This window comes from Citrus clementina, unplaced genomic scaffold, assembly GCF_000493195.1.
Source record: "Citrus clementina cultivar Clemenules unplaced genomic scaffold, Citrus_clementina_v1.0 scaffold_8, whole genome shotgun sequence".
Lineage (NCBI taxonomy): Eukaryota > Viridiplantae > Streptophyta > Magnoliopsida > Sapindales > Rutaceae > Citrus > Citrus x clementina.
The window spans coordinates 24,040,756-24,059,836 of NW_006262022.1; the positions used below are offsets into that span (position 1 = coordinate 24,040,756).

Sequence of the window (19,081 nt, forward strand, 5' to 3'; positions counted from 1 at the left end):
GAATTTATAGAATTTCAGGGTCGCATCATTAAGAATTTTTTCCAGGCATTCTGTAAAAACTGCCTTTCTTAAGTCCCAATTATAGAGTGAATCCTAACTATAGATTGAACAGATCGTGTGCAGATAAAGTGCTCTTTTTTTTCTTTTTTTGGTTTGGAATTTCAGGCCTTGGATTAAAGGACATAATGCCTGAGTTTCATCCCCTCAGGCTAACAGATCTGCCTTCGTCCAAATTTGAGTCACTGGAATAATTGTCACTTGGACAAAGCGTTGCGATTTTACAAACTCTTTCAGCTCTCACTTTCAAAACAAATCCAAGAGCATTGCCAAGTTCCAATCTTCTCAATAGGCCCTCTTCACGAATTTACACCAGTCCTCTCTAGCGGCTTGTTAAAAGAAGACCCGAGCTGCATTACACTGCTTGACAAAGAATTCTGCTTTATACATATATAAGCCTATCAAGTGTAACGCTAATAGATGCAAATGAACTACCAGACACGGCATGGAGCTTGGCCAAGAGCAAGCAGCAGCCTTTTCTTGCAGGCGATTTAAGGCTGGCCCACTGCTTGGTTCAGGTTGGCTTGAGTTACTGCCCAAGGGTTCAAAGAAAGAGGCTTCATTGTGAAATGAGCACCACAGAGAGATGTCTTGGATCTTCAAGCTTTAAGGGGTTTTTGAAGCCATTGTGGTTGTACTTCAACCCTGGAAAGTATAAAAGGAGTTCCACTGCTTTGAGGGCTAGGGATTTGAAAGAGAAGGTTGACACTCGCATGGCGAAGGTTGTTCCTCCTACAACTAATGGAAGGAGTTGGCGAAATTGATCAAGTCATTCTAAATGCAATTGATTTAGCGCTTACAGCTTTAGGGGAATTCTGTCACCATTGTGGTCGCAGTCAGACGCTGGAAAGAGTAAGAGAAGGAATTCCGGCGATGTGAGGGCTAGAGATTTCAATGAAAAGGTTGATATTTGTATTCATGTACCAAACACTGTAAATTGGCGAAAGGGAAAACCATCAAAGCTCAAATGAACAGAATACCATTACACAAACATTCATGCAAGCAAATTACAAAACCAAAACATCACAGCATCCTTATACAAGTATGCATAAAGACATACAGACAGACACTGGTTTAACCAGAGATTGCGATAGCCTTAACATCAGGTTTGGTCACCTCCACTTTCGGAACAGTAACAGTGAGCACACCACTCTCCATGGAAGCCTTAATCTGATTCATCTTCACATTCTCAGGCAGCCTGAACCTCCTTGAGAACATGCCACTGCTACGCTCAACGCGATGCCACGTGTCGTTCTTGTCTTCCTTCTCAATCTTCCTCTGACCGCTTATCTGAAGCACCCTGTCATCTTCGACCTCGACCTTCACTTCCTCTTTCCTCAGCCCCGGAAGATCGGCCTTGAACACGTGGGCTTCCGGGGTTTCCTTCCAGTCCACGCGAGCATTAACGATAGCAGAGGTTTCTGAAGGGAACTGAGAGGACAGAGAAGACGAATAACCGGAAGGGAAAGGGAAGTCCCTGAACGGATCCCAAACGTCGAGTGAAAATGGATCAGAGACACTGCTGCCTCGGTTCCCGAAGAAGCTTGGAATCAACGACATCGTTTCTCAAAAGAGTGATACTGCTTTCAGTATTTTGCTGCTGATGCGAGGAAGAGGGTAAGTGATTGGGTATATATGCAACTATGGGGGATCTCTGGTAATTTCGGGGGCATTAATTGCTTTATTTTTTTTGACTTAGCGGGAACCGACAGGAAACGAGGTATCTAGTATTCTCTTTATCATGAAATTCTGTGGGCTGTGCTCGAAGGTTCTGGACTTTTCATGTTAAAAAGCTTTCAAGCTTGTCTTGTCTGTCATGCGGAGAACAAAGCGTGAAGTGTCATGTCGGTTTCTTATATTTAACTGCATGACACAAGTACATTTGTGTTTTGGATACAAAACTATGGATCTACATGAGAAGATTTGAACGTTGCATTGGCAAAGGTTTGTCCTGTTACCATTACTTTGAATGATTGGTGAAATTAATCCAAGTAATTTTAAGTGAAACTGAATTGATGTTCCATTTTGGTCTCAATTCATTTTGGATAATAGGACACCCATAACTTCAAAATAATAATAATAATAAAAAAAATGGACATTAAAATTCCCTTTGGACTATAACCCTCAATGAATAATAATTCGTAAAATTGACTTTAATGAAATATATCTCATGCATTAGTAATATAAAAATTATTGTATCTAATATTGAAGTTATTTTAAATTTTTATTGGTTTAATAAAATATGAGATTCTAAACTATAATTTTTTAATACTAAATTTATTTTTTAATTTATATATTGTTATATATATTTTAATATTCAAACATCAGAGTTAATTTTTTTAAGTTAATAGAGTTAAAGGGTATTTTAGTTAAAAATGAGTCTTAATATCCCTTATTAAAAATATGGGATTTATATGACTATTTTTTCAAATTTTAGGATTGTAAATGTCCTTTTCCTTCATTTTAATTGATATATTAAGTAAGAATTGATGAAAGATCAACCATACTGTTAAATTGATGAAGTTTGGAATCAACCACATTTCTTAATTTAATTATATTTTTTCTTGTTGAAAGAGTGACTACGTAATCATATTCAATTGAGCACGGACAATAAATTCAAATTGATTATAGATAATAAATTCAATTTGATTATAGGAAAATAAATTCAAACTAGAGAATGAGCGAATTTGGGCAAATTGGAATGGTGTTGTCCTGAAGGCTCTCAAGTAATCAAATTCAAGTGGGCCCTATAAATTTGTAAATGTGAAAAGAAAATTTCATTTCGAATAGGACGTCGGAATGAAAATGAGAAATAAATTAATTTAATATTTATATTCTTAATAAAACTTAAAAATTTATTTTTGCCATATCCAATTATAACAATAATTTTTTTCAGCAGACTGGCCATTTATAAATGCAAGCTATTTTTGTGGTTATTTTTAATTGTGAATCAATTTCTCTTCTCTCAAAGTTGGAAACAATATGAGATAATTTTATGAGACGAATAAATTATCACAACCCCATTATTTTGCGAGTGGCCCAAAAGAACCAACAACCCACCCACCTTTAGAAAAGCCCAATAACATCAGAATTAGCCAACAAAATATGTGATGTAAAAGCAATATTCCAGAACATTCTTCTTCCACGGAGTGTACAATCGAATCCAGAACGTAATCCAAGGATCTCAAACGTACTAGAAAACCCTTCCCACCAGTATAAGTAACCGAATCAACTCAGATGTTCTGTGTCTGAAGAAAAGCAACTTTCCTGTAATCACTTGCGTATCCTGCATTCTGCAACACCTACTTTTCTATTAGTTCATAACCCGAAAAGAAAGCTAGAAAATGTCGCTGATTCCAAGCTTCTTCGGCAACCGACGCAGCAGTGTGTTCGATCCATTCTCGCTCGACGTTTGGGATCCATTCAGGGACTTCCCTTTGCCGTCTGGTTATTCGTCTGCGCTGTCCTCCCAGTTCCCTCCAGAAACCTCCGCTGTCGTTAACGCCCGCGTGGACTGGAAGGAAACCCCGGAAGCCCACGTGTTCAAGGCCGATCTCCCGGGGCTGAGGAAAGAGGAAGTGAAGGTCGAGGTCGAGGACGACAGGGTGCTTCAGATAAGCGGGCAGAGGGGGATCGAGAGGGAGGACAAGAACGACACGTGGCATCGCTGGGAGCGCAGCAGCGGCATGTTCTCGAGGAGGTTCAGGCTGCCTGAGAATGTGAAGATGGATCAGATAAAGGCTTCCATGGAGAATGGTGTGCTCACTGTTACAGTCCCTAAGGTGGAGGAGGCCAGGAAAGCTAATGCCAAGGCTATTGAAATTTCTGGCTGATAAATTGATATATTTAATAAACGAAGATGATTTAAAATTTGTGTTGAATCCCGAGTGTGTTTGCGTGGTTTATTACTTCGTTCTGTGTTGTATTTATGTGACGCCTACCATTTTTGTGTGTCGTGTAATCATGGGATGTGTAATTTTGTAACCCTGCGCGTCTTTTGATATTGTTTACAATGTATTCGTGCTCTTTAGAATTTAAAAAATAAAAAAATAAAAAAGAGTTGAAGTTAATAGAGTGAAAGCTAAAGTTATAAATTCATATCGCACCTTTAAAATTGTTCACTTGACAAACAGAGTAACAAAAGAGTGAGTTGTCAATCGACAGTGATGGTGTTGCCCCGCAGGTTTTCATTTTCTCCTTGCTGTTCTAGAAGAGAGAGATCTTTGCGTGGCTGCAGGATTAATAAATTGATCTCAAATATATATTATTTAAATCTGTGAGTCTCATTGTAGGATCTTTTAGACATGTAACAAATTAAATGGTAGGTTTGTTCACAAAAATTTAAAAAAAAAAAAAAGCAGAAGAAAAGAAAGTTATATTGACTTAATTATTTATGCATATTTATGTTCTTATATATATATTTTTTTCAATATAGATAAGAATTCAAGTCGGAATACAAATACGTTAATAAGTAGGAAAAAGAAGTTCTTAACGTGGAAAATGGACTTTATATATGCTTATGCAGTATACACATGAAAGTTCGAAAATCTTTCAATAGCCTGATTTATAATGAATGAAATAACAATTCAAATATATTTAATAAATTATGTAGATATATATATTTTTCTTAAATATGTTTTATTACATTAAAAAAACTCAATTAAAAAAATTAGAGAACTTCATAATTTGTTACATAAAATATATATGATAAAATCTATACTTATACATAATTTAAATTAAATAAAAAGTAATATGTATTACATTCACATTAAATTTTTAAAATTTTTTATTTTTTGGGATCCAAAGTCATTAGTATTGAGATAAATCATTGTCTTTTTCTATTTTTTAATAAAAAATTAAGGTAAGATTATTTTCAATATTATCAAAATGAAGATCATGTTGTGCACGTCTCCTTATATAATTGTGAAATGTCATAATTGCAATGACTATTTTCATTCAACAAATGATTCAAAAGTAAGACAAAAAACAAAAGCAAGAATCTTGATGCTCATAAATACAACTGGCACTTGAAGACTAAACTATTAATTTGCAATAACTATAGAAAATAGATTCAAAATTGAAATGCAAAATAGAAGTCTCATGTTCCAAATTTTGCATAAACAAAACGAATACGGTGGATTTTTCTTTTGAAAATAGGTTGCCAACGGATTTGAAACAATTAATTAAAAAAAATTATTTTTGCTAATATGACATACAATGCAAATCAATGGGCAATAACATATTAACATTCAAATTTTTAAATGCATATCATTCTCACAAAAACATGGATATAGAAAAAAAAAATTATGTACAAAAATTAAACTTTAAAAGCCATAGTTATGAAATTATAATATGAATTTATTGGATAAAAAGTGGAGAGAACGTAGATGGTTATGCTTGTAACTAAATTGTGAAAGTAATATGATATATAATGATTTGTATATTAGGGTTAATAGATAAGTAAGATATAATTGTCTTTTTATTTAAATATTAGGGTTATAATAGAAATTTTAAAAAGGAGTGGTAGCTTATTGAATAAATTGTTTATGAAAAGTAAACCCCTATCTACTTTTAAAAGCTGCTGACAAAATGAAGAAAATTATAAAATAAGTTGTTTTTACAAAATTTACCAAATATTATTTTTGTCAAAAATTATGAAATAAACATTTTATTGAATTTCAACCTCAATACCAAATGGGGGCATTACTAAAGAGTTTCGTTTCATTTCAAACTTTTTGATTACATATTTACTCAACAATAAAGCTAACAAAATTTTATTACGACCTGATTATCGGATATGAATACAACACATACAAATAGATACGGGTCGAATTGACACAACTATTAAATAGGTCACTACATCAACTTGATTTTTTTTTTGTGTCAAGTTAGAATTAAAGTTTTTGGCCTATTTACTCGATTAATGGCATGTTAGTATTTTATATGCTAAATTAATTTTTAGGTTTTATCATTATAACTCAAAAATATTGCGTATAATTCTCTCTTCTTCTTCCTCCTTTTTTTTTAACTTATAGATGATGTTTCATTTATCAAATTTTATATAGATTTAGAATTCTATTAGTATAAATGTCTTAAATATTAGTAGACATGTATGTTTTATAATATTGGTATAAAATATCATTTACATATTTATAATTGAAACTTTGATAGTGTAAATGTGTAATATTTTGGTCTATATGTATATTTTATATTTAGAAATAAACTGATTTGGTTCACTTCGGTTCGGTTCGCCCCCTAAACTGAATTGAACCGAAACCAATTGGTTCATAGATATATGAATAATAGAACCAAACCAAATCAAAGCTAATTTGGTTCGGTTTGGCTCGATTTAGGTTAAGAATTTTAATAATTTGTCTTTTATATTAGATAAAATTTCATACTTTTCACCTAGATTTAATTTTTTTCCTTAATTCAATTCAATTCAATTATAACCATTAAAATCCATTAGTTATATAAAATATTAATGTAAAATAAATTTATAATAAATAAATATTGTTATTTATAGATAAATAATATTTTTTTTATATTGTTTTATTTTGTTATTTTGAACCGAACCGAATGAAAACCAATCGGTTCTTAAATTTTTAAACCATTTGATTTTTTGTCTCAGAACCAAACCAAACCAAATTAAGTAATTTTGGTTCGGTTTGATTCAGTAAAAATTGAACGCAATATTCCTCCTTATTTTATAATATCGATAAAAACACACACAATACGAAACTGATAGGGCACGAACACGATCGATGAAATATTTTGCCAGCTTTGTTCAACAACTCATAATTGCAGGAGTAAAGTGTATCATTAAAGCTCATCTGTGTAATTTCAAAAGATAAATAATATTTTAATGTTTTTCTTATACTTGGAAATTAGTTTTATTTCTTTCCGTATTATTACTAAAAGTAATTTAGTACGAACGACACCGTTTTCTTGTATAACAAACAAACCAAGCCCACAAACTATTGATAATCTAAATGGACCTAAAGGAACCAATGACCCGCCTTTAGCAGAGCCCATTGACGAATGAACACTTATCATTAAGCTTAATTATTATTCCAGAAGATTCTTCATGAGTTAGCAGAAAATCAATTTATTCAAAAAGTAGAGGAAAAATCTAAAATCTAATCCAGAAGGTAAGCCAACGATCTCGAAAGTACTAGAATACGCTTCCCACCAATATAATTAACCCAATCACCTGCACCATTCCGCACCAGAAAGCAACTTTCCCAAAGGCATTTACTTTTTCTGCATTCGGTGACAAGTACTTTTTATTAGTCGATAGAGGAAAGAGAGAGGGAAAACAAAAAAAGGAAAGATAAGGAAAATGTCGCTGATTCCAAGCTTCTTCGGCAACCGACGCAGCAGTGTGTTCGATCCGTTCTCACTCGACGTTTGGGATCCATTCAGGGACTTCCCTCTCTCTGCTTCTTCTTTTCCATCTGCGGTGTCCTCTCAGTTCCCTGGAGAAGCCTCTGCTTTCGTTAATACCCGCGTGGACTGGAAGGAAACCCCAGAGGCCCACGTGTTCAAGGCTGATCTTCCGGGGCTAAGGAAAGAGGAGGTGAAGGTCGAGGTTGAGGATGACAGGGTGCTTCAGATAAGCGGGCAGAGGAACATTGAGAAGGAAGACAAGAGCGACACGTGGCATCGCGTGGAGCGTAGCAGTGGCATGTTCTCGAGGAGGTTCAGGCTGCCGGAGAATGCGAAGATGGACCGCATTAAGGCTTCAATGGAGAACGGTGTGCTTACTGTTACCGTTCCTAAAGCGGAGGAGGCCAAGAAAGCTAATGTCAGGGCTATTCAAATCTCTGGCTGACTAATTAATAAACAAAGACAATAAATAATTGTATGATAAGTTTTATGGTTTGGTTTGGTCTATGTATCATGTGAAGTCTGTCTTTGTCTACTGAGATCGAGTGTCTTTGTTTGTAATGGGAATGTCAGAATGGGAATAATAATGTAATTTCGTAACGCTGTCTCTTCGTGTGCCTGTTTGTCTGTCAATCCTGCTTTCCATCTGAGATTTTAGATTTCGTTTGTATTGTTGATAGTTGTAACACAATTTGAGTAAATTGACTATTAGATTCACAGTATTCAGCTAAATTTCTTTTGGGCCTCCCAATTATTTTTCCCTTAAAAAAATTCTATACTTCTAGTTGAAGTCTTCTGCGAATTTTTTGCTTTTTGGTTCAAGCTGAACATCAGGAGCATGCATCATCTGTATCATTTTGTTTTCAGAATAATGGGCGGATACCCTGTTCCAATCATCTACTACGGGGGCCTATGTGGGAAATATGTGATCGATAAGCCATTTACACACCAGCCGAGTTGCAGTGAAAAAAAAGCAAGGAAAATTAAGGTCAAAATTCAAATTAACAAGTGAATGCGAGTAGGTAGCACTGATTCAGATCATAGAACAAACGAAGCAGCGAGAATAGCTCTCTCCCTGCATCATTCGTGATAAAGGATGTATTTTGCAGAAGCAGTAGCTACTCGCCTTAAGCTATCAGGCATTCTCTTCTTCACTAATAGAGCAAACATATTTCCAACATACCATGCATGTCCGTAATAATTTTCAATTTAATTGATTTTGCTCATCTGTTAGTTCTATTACTTAGGGAGCTAGTTCGAGGGCTTCAACCCCTTAGGTTCTATGATTTACCTCTTCTGAATATCTTGCTGCAGCTGACAGCTACTTAACAGAGTATTGGAGGGTCTTCAGCCATCGCATGGACTGCCTTGATCAGTCTCAATATTAAAAGATTTGAGGGTAGGAAATGAAGTCGTGGGCCCCGGGTCTTAAAGACAACGTTGAACTTTCTACGAGCAAAAGTGGTTCTTCTACTAATTCTTTAAACAAGTTGGTAGAGCTTATCCTGCAGAAAACTATGTCCTATGTATTAGGAATGCAATTCGCAGACGGGTATGGATGAATGGGCGTTTGATGCATAATTAATTAACGTTAAGTCGTTCACTATCCAGTATTAAGGAACGACAGAGTGTCATAACCCTTATTGAATTTGTGGCTTTGGGTTTTTGGTTAATCCCCTAAAACCTCCTATAATATGAATCAATAAACATGTCATTTAGTCGTCATAATTATTATTGCGAGAAACTAACCTCAAGGAGTTGCAAAGTGCGATGATGCAAGGAAAATTTCTCAAATAAACAGGTAACATATGGTTCATTGGCTTGGAAAAGGAGAAAGACAGTTCACTCCATATTCAAATATATGGTTCATCCTTGTCAAATAAGTTAAGAGATAACTAATTTGCATTGTTTCGTAGAGACTTGTAGACTTGTTGCAGCTTTCATTATAATTTTATATGTATAATGACTTGACTTCAACAAGTGTTCATACTTATATTGTTATGTTTGATTTTCAAGGAGGTAAGCGGTGACTGAGACTTTCAAAGATATCATTCCCGTTGAAACATTGTTTTTCAGGAAGGGGGTCGAAGAGCAAAAACAGGGAGTGGTGCTGATTCCATGTCCATTCCAAGGCCATATAAGTCCTATGTTTCACTTGGTCCGAAGGCTTCTCCATCAGGGTGGCTCACTCCAAATTTAATTTCCCTCATCCATCTGATCATCCTGACTTGCCCTTGTCGGATGGTTCATCTATTTCTGATATTTTTCTCTAAGGATTTTATAGCTTTCATATCAAGTCTCAAATATTAACTGCAAACTACCACTTCAGGAGTCATTGACCGCCATGATAAATAAGCCGGATTGCTGGGAAGAGCTCCCCTCCATCTATGATGCATACGTGTACTTTTTGAATGGAAGGCATGTGAGCGAGGTAAGGAGGGTTGAGTTCGAGCAGGAGAATGATTTGGAAAGAGGAGAAACTGAGAGAGCCACTAGAAGGTCGATGGTGAAAGGAAGAAGCCATATCAGAATCAGAATTCCTGTCAAAGCATCAGATTTTTTCATCGTTGGATTGCAAATGGAGGCAAGGAGATGACGCAGACGGTAGAAGATTCGAGAGTAAGAGCTGGAGTTCGTTTCAAGAAAGAAGATGCTATTAATAATTTACCGAACGAGTAGATAAAGCTTATGAAGTCAGTTTAATATTATTAAAGCCAAGTGTTACGTTAGTTTGTTTCCTATATTAAGAAAAAGACACTTTACTTTGCAATATAAGATTTTATTCACACATTAAACCCTAAAACCAGAAGGCGACCTCATCATCATTATTAACAAATAAAGCCTCATTATCAGGAGGGAGGAGAATTCAGCCAGAAATTTGAACAGCCCTGACATTGGATTTCTTGGCCTCCTCCGCTTTAGGAACGGTAACAGTGAGCACACCATTCTCCATTGAGGCCTTAATCTGGTCCACCTCCACATTCTCCGGTAGCCTGAACCTCCGCGAGAACGCTCCACTGCTGCGCTCCACGCGATGCCACGTGTCGTTCCTGTCTTCCTTCTCGATCTTCCTCTGCCCGCTTATCTGAAGCACCCTGTCATCCTCGACCTCGACCTTCACTTCCTCTTTCTTCACCCCCGGCAGATCGGCCTTGAACACGTGGGCTTCCGGGGTTTCCTTCCAGTCGACGCGGGTGTTGACGAAAGCCGAGGTCTCTTGCGGGAACTGAGATGAGGAAGAGAAATCCCAGACGTCAAGAGAGAATGGATCGAAGACACTGCTGCGGCGTTTTCCGAAGAAGCTTGGAATCATCGACATTTTCGATTAGAATTTAGAAGCTGACAACCCACGAGTACGCTAAATACAACTGCTTGATGCCTGATGGTTTGGTTATTTTAATTTTATAGTGGTGGCAAGAATATTCTAGTACTCTCCAGATTTTTGTTTAAGTACGAAGAATGTTCTAGATGTGATAATATAATAGGATATTTCTGTTGGTCCATGTAGTTACTTTATGAGATAATGACTGTCTTGACGTTTATTAATTCTTCAGGAAAACGCACTGACACCCGCATCCTCCTTTTGATTTATCGCCAGAAGCTTTGAGCTTTCTTAGGAATTATGCGAAAATTTATAGCTGCTTAGCCTTAGATCCTTGGCGTACGTTGGCTCTTAGTAGCAAGTGCCGACGGCAATGGGTCAACGTCCTGAAAATTGCTTGGTTGGGATACTGAAAATTTCACTGCCTGCCTTTATTTTGAAACTACATGAACACGACCGCGCTTGTAAATGATGTAATTTTTTCAATAAATAGAACAGAACATGATATGGTTTTGAGACATTATAAGGGGCTCACCCACCATTCACTGCAACGTTGGAAAAACTATAATTTGATGCAAAGATACAATACAATTATAGAAACAGAACATATATAATATATGTATAAATATATATACTGGTTTTGCTCACTCATTCCTTTGTGTGAATAATTAGCAAGAGGAAACCACCAGTTGTGATCAATCCCCATCCGTGATGGCTTAAACTGACATGATATGATCTACCAATTCATTCAATAAATTATAAGAAGATCCTCCTTTCCGACTGCAAAGTTCGACCTTGACTTTCAAATCCAGAGCCCTCTTCCTCATCTCCTCCCCTTCTTTTTCCACCATCAATCTTGTAATAACCCTCTCAATCTCCCCTCTTTCCAAATCATTCTCGAACTCAAACCCAACATTCCACACATGGCACACGTACCTGGCGTTCACCTTCTGGTCTCCGAAAGCTGATCTACAAATCATTGGAACTCCTTCACTTATGCTTTCGAGAATCGAATTCCAACCACAGTGAGTCCAAAACCCTCCCACAGCACTGTGTGCCAGCACTTGCCTCTGTGGTGCCCAATTCACTATGCACCCTCTTTTCTCAACAGTTTCTTTGAAACTATCAGGCAGTAGATCAGTGGGATCTAATCCATCAGCTGAACCAGGCCTAAGCACCCACAAGAAAGGCTGCTTGCTGTTGGCCAGCCCCCATGCCATTTCTGCTAGCTCTTTCTCACCCGTTAATGCTATGCTTCCGAAACTGACGTATATAACTGAGTGCTGAGTTTGCTTATCAAGCCACTCGATGCAGCTTGTGTCTTCTTTCAGTAAGCTACAAGAGGAGGCCGGAGCAGCTAGATGCATAGGCCCGATTGAGAAGATTGGAACTGGGTATTGTTCTTGAAACTCTACAATTGATGATTGCTCAAGGCACTCACTGGTGTTGAGAATGATGGCTGAAGAGGATCCAATATCTCGTAAAATAGCTGTAAACGGCAGCAAGGTGCTTAAATTTCCGAAGCTTGAAGCAGGTAGATCCTTGAACCTTAGGGGATCGAGCCCTGGCACCAGCTCCAGCAACTTGGAATCTGCATCAAAAAGGCGAGTTTAGGCTATTGGACATCAAAATCAGTAGTCAAATCTTTGGAAAACGAAGCACTAACAATGTTAACCCACCCACCTGGGAAAGGGATATGACCTTGCTCTAGAAGTCGCGGATACGCATAGTAGGTTAGCAAATTGGTCGGGTTAAGAGTGTATAAGATGATGCTTGGTAGCTTCAGATGTCTAGCTACTGCTTCTGCACAATGCATGATTCCATCATGAATGACACAGGGCAGGTATTCTTGTTTTGCTATCATCCGAGTCAGTGCTTCCTGGAGTGGAGCCCTGCAGTTCAAGTTAATATTGGACATAAAATCTATGAAATCATCAGAGGCTTTTGGGGTCGATGATGAGCCATCTGATAGTGGTAGGAAGGTAAAATCAGGATGGTTGGAAGCATGAGGAGAGTTGAATTGGGCATGAGCAACCGTGATGGAGAAGCCCCTTGAGTGAAGGATGGTCCCAAGCTGAAGCATCGGAGTTATATGTCCTTGCAATGGAATTGGAACTAGCACCACCTGGCGGCATCTATGTCCTTGTTTCTCCATCTTTCTACTTCCGGTGCCGTCGCATATTAGCAAAATTGATTTCGTACAACGTAACTACTGGCAAATTAGTTAGACTCAATCAACTAGTTCATAATTATACACAAACCCCACTTACTGAAGAAATTTCTCAAGGTGATTCAATCAACACCTCTTTGATTACATAGACATGAACATGATGGCGTATATGCAGATGATATAGCTACCAATTTGTGTGATATTGGAAAATTTGACCTAAATTCTTATCCTTTTAATACTATTTTAAAAGGAAGAAGATAAAGACAATACACCCTCTTTGGACCGCCAAGTTGTATGAAAAGACGCTGCAATTTGGATATTTTATAAAAACAGAAGGAACTCGGGATAGGATTAAGAAATCTTTTTTTTTATGCATATCATGGACGAAGTTGTGTGCTCTTGTTCGGCTGCATCTTGAAATCAAGTTTTTGGGCATAAAAATTCAACAAATGTTTTTTATATAATTCCCTGCCTGCTAGCGAGTCAACCAAGAAACCAGATGCACAAATTGTGCTGAAGTTTCAAATTATAATATGATCAAATATCACCAAAATTCAATCCTATAGGATAAATAATTTGTATAAACAAAAGTTTTGGATAACAGTTAACACTAAACAATCAGAGTGTGATACGCATAAGCAAAAAATCACTGCTCACTAAATCTAGAGCTGGGTACGAAAACAATTACAAAATCCAATTTAACCATATAAAGAGGTAGAAAGGCATGGAGTGAGAAGCACTTCAAGTGGTGTAGCTTTAACAAAGGTTATGGCCATTTGCCTCTCCCATGTCAGTTGGCTTATCTGATGGGGTTGCAAATCAAAACCATGAAGTAATGAAGCAAGAATTAGTTGTACAACTTGAAGGCCAGATGAAACTTCAGGATACATTCTTCTTCCACGGCCAATCATATATATTTTATGGCAAACATAAAATAGTTGATTGATAATTACCCGTTAAAGATACACACACACACACACACACGTCTTTCTTTTGTCCCAGAATTATCGCCATTTGCCAAAAAATCTTTGATGTACTTTCAAGTTTCAACATCTACAAATGCTTTCCAGATAATATACAAATCATAAACATACTTTAGTGAATTATAAAACTCATTTTTGAATATATAATTCAATATTAAGTAATAAGATTTACCATGTATCTGACATACATCATGCATGTGTATAAGAAACGTTACTTGTATAAATACAATAACACGTACCATTAATGTTCTATTTTTATGAGGTTATTAGATCGTGCCCTCCGGATATTTCTCATTTCCTCTTTTATATTTCTCTTTATAATTTTTCACGTTTGTTTTATATAGTTGACTGCCTAAATCAAGCAAGCAGGAAAGAAATTTCACGAACTCAATTATATTTGATATTATTTAGAAATTTTCTAGCCTAGGCGGCCAATTTTTTTTACAAAATGATGGAGGTCATATAGTGATAGACCGGATAGCGTGTTGTGAATAATTTCGAAATGGAAAATGCTTGTATCTAGAAGGACGAGAAAAACACGAGTGAAACGGCAGCACTCCCAAAATCTCTCGCCCTTTTTTAATTAAAAAAATTAAAATATTAATTAAAAAAATAAAGAAAACAAAATCTTATATGCTCCTTACTCCATTTTTGCAACTCTCTCACCATCTCTGTCGAGCAGCTCTCTCTCTCTCTCACTGTCTCTCACTATTTCACGATCCCTCTCTCACTCACACACTCTTTTTTCACGATATGAAATTCTCTAGCCTTCTGCAACTCTTACAAGAAATTAACGTTTTGGTTCTCACAAGGGCATACTGGTTTCTTTGGGAAGCTATTAATTAGAACCATTAATTACTTTAATTTCCATAAATTGTAATGACAGTGCAAATGCATCTGGTTGTGACAGCAAAGGGCCAGCTTGAAGTATTAAATTTCTTCAGCTATTACTGGAAAATGCTTTGAAGATAACTTGCTTCTTCCTTTGCTCGACTACAAATTCAAAATTCTCAGGAGTTTTCCATTGTTGTCACAAACCAAGAAATTGTAAAATACACGGCCCGATTATTTGGCGATGACCATCTCATCGTCGGCAGTCGTGTCGTCATTGTCAGTGGTCTTGCTCGACCGAGATAATGAGAGAGAGGTCTGTTAGATGGAGTTAGTGAGAGAGAGTTGTAAAGATGGAATGACATAAATGATTCTATTTTCTTTATTGTTTTTTTATTAATATTTTAATTTTTAAAATTAAAAAAAGACGAGAGATTGTGGGAGCGAAATGTGTTGCCGTTTCTCTCATGCTTCTCTCGCCTTTCTGGATGCCTAGCAGCACTCTTTTGAAACATTGCAAGTTGGGCCACTAGTATTGGCTGGAGGCATATGAAACACATTTAACAGCCTTGGGCCTTAAGGACCATGGCATTTAGCCTAATTTTGGTACCAGAACACTAATCCATTAGAGGTAATTTCCTAAAAATATATATATATATATATATATATATATATATTTTAATTTTTTTCCCTTCCTAGGAAACATAGATTTAGCTTCACTCCTTGTTGAAATAACAAGTTACATTTACTATTACAAAAGCCAATTTAATAATCGTATAAAGAGGCGGAAAGGCGTGGAGTAAGAAGCACTTCAAGGGGAGCAGCTTTAGCGTAGGTGAAGAACTTTGCCTCTTCCATGACAACTGGTTCATTTGACGGGGTTTCAAAATCAAATCCATGTAGTAATGAAGCAAGGATTAGTTGCATAACTTGAAGGGTGAATGAAATTCCAGAACATATTCTTCTGCCACTACCGAATGGTATCAATTCAAAATTCTGTCCCCTTACATCAACATCGTTGTGCGTTGTAAGAAATCTTTCAGGCTGAAGTTTACAGAGCTCCTCCCAAACACGGGATCGAGATGAATCTTCCAAGCATTAACAAACAGTTCTGTGCCTGAAGGGACATGGTAACCACTAACGGTGCATTCTTCTATAGCCTCATGAGGTAGTAAAAGTGGTGCAGCAGGGTATAAACGCATTGTTTCCTTGAGAATGACCTACAAATAAACTAAATTTTTCACACCTGATTCATTCACTTGCTTATTTGTACCAACTTGAATGTCTGGTTCATTCCGTGACTTGTTTGGAACATCGCGATTGTTGAGAAGCAAAGCAATGGCCCATGTCGCTGTTCTGCGGCAGCTAAAATTAGAGCCTGCGAAAGCAGTAAGCGTTTGTGTAAAATATCTCTGTAACACTAACACATACTGACAACAATAATATAAATCGTGCGCAAGCATTTTCATGAGCATACCAGGCACATAGCTTTAATCACACTGTCCGAGTCGCGATCAGGAAGTAGCTTTGCATTATCATCAAGCAAGGACAACATCACGTACATGAAATCTTCATCTCCCTTGACTTGGCCAGAAACTCGTTTCATCGTATGCTCATCCAACCATTCTTGCAAGACGATGTCAAATTCTTTAGCTGTCTTCCTCATTAATCTCTCGTTTCGTTCCCGCCAATATCCATCCATCTAAAAAACGGTAAAACATCAGACGCCACCGACTTACCAAGGAAGGCAAAAAAGTTGGTTGCTTGCTCTTGAAAATCACTGCTCTATTATGAAGTGTACCGTTTTCCTGCAATTATTCTCATGACGATGTCAATTACTATGCTCTCAATCCAATGCTTCATCTCCAATCAAACCCTATGCTCTCAATCGATTGTAGCTCTGAGTAACGAGATCACCTGAGAATAGAAATGGGAAATATTTTGCAAGTGGTTATCTATTTTGTACCACTGGGATTGTCATGTCAATGTTGAGAAATAAAGAAATTGCCCGTGTCAATGTTGATGATGGAGAGTCTGCAGCAGATAAGATTAGAGTCTGCGCACGAATTAAATTAAAAGCAATACTAATTAATCTTAATTATATGTGAATTAAAATAGCTCCGCGACATGCATACTAATCATATAATGTAACAATTAATTAAAAATGTTAATTAGTTGACAGCATGCGCATATGCATTTATATTTCATGAGCAAGCATATACCAGGCTTTTTGCTTTTATAATGTAGTGTCAGCAAATGGGGCAACCGCTCAGACTTGTCATCGAGCAAGGTCAGCATCACGTGCTTGAGCTTCTCAAGGCGTTGGCTTCATAGTTCATATGTAGCAGCTGAATTGTGGCCAGCTGACCTAACCGACGCCAGTAGTTGCCTGCCGTATGGACTCACTGTAGCCAAAGAGCAAGCAATCGTAACCTAAAAGGCTTTGTCAAACACTGTCTAGCAGTTTCTGAATTACCCACTACGGAACCTTGATTCATGCCCATTATGATTGTGAATATTGCTCCAGTCGAAGCCCAATTGAGCACCCAATGGACTGGGGCAAGACAGACCCATTTTGGGCAACAGAATTCGCGAGATGACCCGGGGGCGGGGGCAAAGGAAACGATGCCGTATTTTCCAGACTGAGGAAAAAGTTTTAGAAAGAGAAATAGCACAAAAAAATAATAATAGGTAAGAGTAGAGCTGGCAAAATGGGTCACTGGGTCGTGTTCGTGTCGTGTCAAATTTAGGTCGACCCAAACCCGATCCATTTAATAATCGTGTCAAAATATTGAGACCCAAACCCGACACGGAAAAATAATCGAGTTACCCAATAACCCGCTTAATATCTATATATTAAACAAAAGTTACATCAAATATTTACAGTTTGTCATACATATGTATGCACATACATACATACATCTATACATACATACATAATTTATCAATATTATAAAATATACATATCTACTAAAATATTACACACACTATTGAGGTTTTAATTATATATATGTAAATAATATTATATATCAATATTATAAAATATACATGTCTACCAATATTTTATACATTTACACTATTAAAGTTCTAAATGTATTTAAAATTTTATAAATAAAATATTGTGTCTATATTCATCCTTTTAAAGAATAAAAAAATCATCCTAATATTTGAGTTTTGATGACAAGAATCTGTAAATTATTTTAAAATAGAAAATATAATTGGATCATTAATCGGGTAAATAGGTCAAGAATTTTAACCCTAACCAGATACGAAAAAAAATCATGTTGACCCGGACTCGACCCATTTAATAATCGTATTAAATTTAACGACTCATACTTATTTATTAGTGTCGTGTTCGTATTAGATAATCGAATCGTGTTAAATTTTGCCGGCTCTAGGTAAGAGCAGATACTCACAGTACATGCGAAAACGAATAATTTGAAAGTGAGCGAGCAAGCGTAAAAAAAGATTAATTAGTACCAAAGCCGTACAGGTGGCCATATTGTACTAATTTAATTACTGTGCCCATTTCCGAAACAAATACCCACAATTCGCAAAACTTTTTATGGTGGTGGGCTGAAGATTTGGCTGTCCCGAAAATCAAGACATGTGGGGCTAAGTCGGTGATTATCTTCATTTTCATATCCAATGGAATATGATGGCTTCCACATGATCATCTCGATAAAAATAAAAATAATAATAATTTATATAGTCACACTATTTAAATGTTCATGAAGCCTACGACTTTTCAATACTCGAGATAATGTCTTTCATTGGAAATGGCTGCCAGTATATAGACTATCTGTTTTTCTTTATATTATTGTTTCTATCCAGGCGTATTTTACTATTTATCTAGTTGTTGCCAATTGCGAGGTATTTTGTTACTGCATTGGGAATCACTCAATGGTCCGAATAAATTACTTACTATATCAATTATCAATCTTGTGGTTAGAAATTGGACTTTTCGTGTGTATTATAAGGGTTAATTTTCTTTTAAATATTTAAAAATAGATTTGATTCATTTTTTATCCTTTGGGTATAAATCAATTGGTTGTAAATATATTTTGCCTTTGTGATCACTTGAATTTAAGTAATAATATGAAATACAATTACAATAGATTTTTAGTCTAGTTCGATCCTTTATAAAAATATTTTATGAAAGTTAGTTTCACTCCTTAAAAAAAATCCAAGTACTAATAATATTGATAGTTTTATATATTAGTATTAAAATAATAATAATATGAAGTAAAATTAGTGGATGAGTCCTCTCGTCTCTATCATAATATCTTTGAAATAAACAAAAAAAAAAATCACTTTATTTTGAACTTG

The 19,081-nt window shown here is 36.2% G+C and overlaps 5 protein-coding genes and 1 pseudogene across 6 annotated transcripts; 2 read left to right on the forward strand and 4 right to left on the reverse strand.

The window, feature by feature from the left end:
* Window positions 1-1,015: 1,015 nt before the first annotated feature.
* LOC18034902 (17.3 kDa class I heat shock protein) lies at window positions 1,016-1,825 on the reverse strand. The gene has a single exon (XM_006424903.2). It carries the CDS (start codon window positions 1,615-1,617, stop codon window positions 1,132-1,134), a length of 486 nt encoding a protein of 161 aa, XP_006424966.1. The 5' UTR covers window positions 1,618-1,825; the 3' UTR covers window positions 1,016-1,131.
* Window positions 1,826-3,205: 1,380 nt separating this feature from the next.
* LOC18034804 (18.2 kDa class I heat shock protein) lies at window positions 3,206-3,938 on the forward strand. The gene has a single exon (XM_006424904.2). It carries the CDS (start codon window positions 3,402-3,404, stop codon window positions 3,888-3,890), a length of 489 nt encoding a protein of 162 aa, XP_006424967.1. The 5' UTR covers window positions 3,206-3,401; the 3' UTR covers window positions 3,891-3,938.
* A 3,264-nt stretch (window positions 3,939-7,202) lies between these two features.
* LOC18034805 (17.3 kDa class I heat shock protein) lies at window positions 7,203-8,178 on the forward strand. Its single transcript, XM_006424905.2, has one exon. The coding sequence runs from the start codon at window positions 7,400-7,402 to the stop codon at window positions 7,889-7,891; it is 492 nt and encodes a 163-aa protein (XP_006424968.1). The 5' UTR covers window positions 7,203-7,399; the 3' UTR covers window positions 7,892-8,178.
* A 2,031-nt stretch (window positions 8,179-10,209) lies between these two features.
* On the reverse strand, window positions 10,210-10,842 carry LOC18035118 (18.1 kDa class I heat shock protein). Its single transcript, XM_006424906.2, has one exon. The coding sequence runs from the start codon at window positions 10,763-10,765 to the stop codon at window positions 10,313-10,315; it is 453 nt and encodes a 150-aa protein (XP_006424969.1). The 5' UTR covers window positions 10,766-10,842; the 3' UTR covers window positions 10,210-10,312.
* A 569-nt stretch (window positions 10,843-11,411) lies between these two features.
* Window positions 11,412-13,087, reverse strand: LOC18034430 (UDP-glucose iridoid glucosyltransferase). Of its 2 annotated transcripts, none has more exons than XM_024178922.1 (2): window positions 12,470-13,087; window positions 11,412-12,359 (listed from the first exon to the last, which is right to left on the reverse strand). In XM_024178922.1, exons 1-2 carry the CDS (start codon window positions 12,921-12,923, stop codon window positions 11,485-11,487), a joined length of 1,329 nt encoding a protein of 442 aa, XP_024034690.1. In that variant the 5' UTR covers window positions 12,924-13,087; the 3' UTR covers window positions 11,412-11,484. The 2 variants fall into 2 exon arrangements, with proteins under 2 accessions (XP_024034690.1, XP_006424970.1); XM_006424907.2 differs by having other exon boundaries at window positions 12,452-13,087.
* A 2,430-nt stretch (window positions 13,088-15,517) lies between these two features.
* Window positions 15,518-17,326, reverse strand: LOC18034572 (annotated as a pseudogene).
* Between the last annotated feature and the right edge of the window lie 1,755 nt (window positions 17,327-19,081).